Source organism: Carassius carassius, chromosome 1 (genome assembly GCF_963082965.1).
Source record: "Carassius carassius chromosome 1, fCarCar2.1, whole genome shotgun sequence".
NCBI lineage: Eukaryota > Metazoa > Chordata > Actinopteri > Cypriniformes > Cyprinidae > Carassius > Carassius carassius.
In genome coordinates this window covers 13785235-13788092 of record NC_081755.1, presented here as the reverse complement: position 1 = coordinate 13788092, position 2858 = coordinate 13785235, and the positions used below count along the sequence as shown (strand labels likewise).

General features: G+C 37.1%; 1 protein-coding gene across 1 annotated transcript; it reads left to right on the top strand.

Moving 5' to 3' along the window:
• The first annotated feature begins 1016 nt into the window (after nt 1-1016).
• Nucleotides 1017-2086, top strand: LOC132151429 (zinc finger protein 239-like). The gene has a single exon (XM_059559561.1). The coding sequence runs from the start codon at nt 1221-1223 to the stop codon at nt 2028-2030; it is 810 nt and encodes a 269-aa protein (XP_059415544.1). The 5' UTR covers nt 1017-1220; the 3' UTR covers nt 2031-2086.
• The last annotated feature ends 772 nt before the right edge of the window (nt 2087-2858 follow it).

The window sequence follows — 2858 nt, the reverse complement described above, 5'->3', positions numbered from 1 at the left end:
AAGTTCATTTTCATGACTGGATTTTGAGATTCCGTCCTCATTTTCTGCTTCGCTGAAATCATAGCGCTGAACCGGGTTTGAACGGGACCTCGGTACTACCGGTACTTAAAGAAACCTGGTACCGTCTTATTTACATTTTTTTAGTACCGACTTGGTAACGAAGTACCGGGTCTTTTGACAACACTATCACCAGCTATTAAAACTTTATCTGCAGTCAGAACTAACTCTGATACAAACATCACAGGGGATGTATCATTAACATTTGTTTCTCTGGAAAAATGTAAAGGAGCATTACTTTGAAAGGGTTATACTTGAAGCCTGCCCTCTGAGAAATCCTAAACACTTTGTTATAAATTGAAGCAACACTTCCCCTTTGCATTTCAGACGCGGCTCATGTTTATAACCGTAATCTTGGGGGGTGGACTCATTTAAAATAATGTAATCATCAGGTTTTAGCCAGGTTTCTGTCAAACAGAGCACATCTTGATTATGATCAGTGTTCATATTTAATGACTGTTCAATAACAATAGCCCCCTATTAGATGCTTTAAAGGTCTTTTAATTTTTGATGAGTAGACTGTAGCCCAAGACTATCCTACGTTTTGAAATTAACTCACTGTAAAATAATTTTTTTAAGATGTTACAATGTTACATCATAATGTTATTGTTGTTTTACATTTATCTCATTTTACAATTACATTAACTTTGCAATTCATCCCTTTGCGCCACCTGGTGGTAGTTTCGTGAATGGTTTTAACACGCGACTAACTTGCAGTTAACGCCGCGGCCCTGTACACATAGCGGTATTACCCATTCTGGTTGTCTACCTACTGTATATATGTATATAAATGTATATAAAATATATAAATATATTAATTTTACTAGGGTTGTGATGGTGGTAAAGTGGTAAAAATCTGCCAACGTCGCATCCCTAGTAAAATTTATATATTTCTTGTTTTATACAGCTCAAAGTCTCTGCAGTCAAATTTATCCAAAACAATTATGCTAAAAAAAATTCACTCAGTTTCCCTATTAAATTGGTAAAAGTCAATGAATCTGAAGCAAAAAAAGTAAATTGTGTATTTACAGACATTCTCAGCTTTTAACAATATACCAAAAATAAATCATTTTACCTTTATTTCAGAGTTCATTGAAGAAAAAGAGGAAAATGAAGAATCAAGTTCTCAAGTGAAGCAGAACGCATGCGATCAATGCGATAAAATGTTTTTATGGGCTTCACTTCTGAAGAAACACTTGAAAGTTCATGCAAAGAAGTCACATTCATGTCATTTGTGTGGTAAGAGTTTTTTGCATGTACAAAGTTTGAAAGAACATCTTCAGAAAATACATACTGATGTGAGAGAGTATGTGTGCTCTGAGTGTGAGAAGACTTTTAGTTCAGCTAGCAGTTTAAAACAGCACGAGAGGATTCACATTGGAGAGAAACCTTACAAGTGTTTACACTGTGACAAGAGATTCAGTCGTTCAGCAAATCTGAAAACACATGAGAGGATCCACACTGGAGAGAAACCTTACAAGTGTTCACACTGTGACAGGAGATTCGTTGATTCATCAAGTCTAAAAAAACATGAGAGGATTCACAGTGGAGAGAAACCTTATGAGTGTTCACACTGTGACAGGAGATTTAGTCGTTCAGCAAATCTCAAAACACATGAGAGGATCCACACTGGAGAGAAACCTTACAAGTGTTCACACTGTGAAAAGAGATTCAGTAAATCATCAAGTCTGAAAACACATGAGAGGATCCACACTGGAGAGAAACCTTACAAGTGTTCACACTGTGACAGGAGATTCAGTCGTTCAGCAATTCTCAAAACACATGAGAGGATCCACACTGGAGAGAAACCTTACAAGTGTTCACACTGTGACAGGAGATTCAGTAAATCATCAAGTCTCAAAACACACGAGAGGATCCACACTGGAGAGAAACCTTACAAGTGTTCACACTGTGAAAAGAGATTCAGTCAAAGAGGAGATCTGAAAACACATGAGAGGATTCACAGTGGATAGAAAGCACATCACCGCAATGTACGTGGGAAGTGTTCCATTAAGTCATCTGTTATACACTGTTTATGTAAATATTTTGTTTGGTATATGCTTTCGTCCAGACGGATCCAGCATTTTGGGAGAGTGAATTCACTATTTCTTTTAAACCAGGTCCCAGAGTGGATAAATCTGAAAATGACACCTTTGGGTCTTTTGTGTACTGCCAATCCATATATTTTGTGAAACGAAGTCATCACCCCATTTCTCTACTATAGTCAGACACCGCTACGTCATTTAACACCAACAACAATGGAGAAATACATGTTTGTGTTCATGCTGCAGAAGCTACTGAGCCTATTAGCTTGATTAAACTTACTAGTAGAGCTAAACAATATTGGAAAACAACTCGCATCGTGATAATTTGTCTTTGCGATGTATATTGCGATATGGAAAAAAATCACCAGATGACTTGAACAGCTCTATTTGGGAAAAAAAAAAATCAATGATTGGGGTGATTTTGTAGGTGAATAAATCACCTAAGAAAATAGGCAAATTACTAACATAGATAAATATAACCGATAAATGATACGAATTAAATAAAAAAATGCTTTGTATTCTTCAGGTAAGACCAACTGTTACTGTCTGTTACAGTTAAGTCTAATACATAACTGCTGCGTTACATTGCTGACAGAATGCAGTGTTTATAATCTAGAGATTGTAAAGAGGATGTAGCACACGCACTGTCAAGTCAAGTGCCAGCGGATTACAGACTTGCTCCCGCGAGACCCGACGCAACAGAGAGCGGCGCGGGACAAGACTCCTGTGTTTGCAGGATGCAGGAAAATAAAAAAA

Coding starts and splice junctions, on each gene's coding strand:
- LOC132151429 (XM_059559561.1), top strand. CDS start 1,221: ATGTTTTTATGGGCTTCACTTCTGAAGAAACACTTGAAAGTTCATGCA.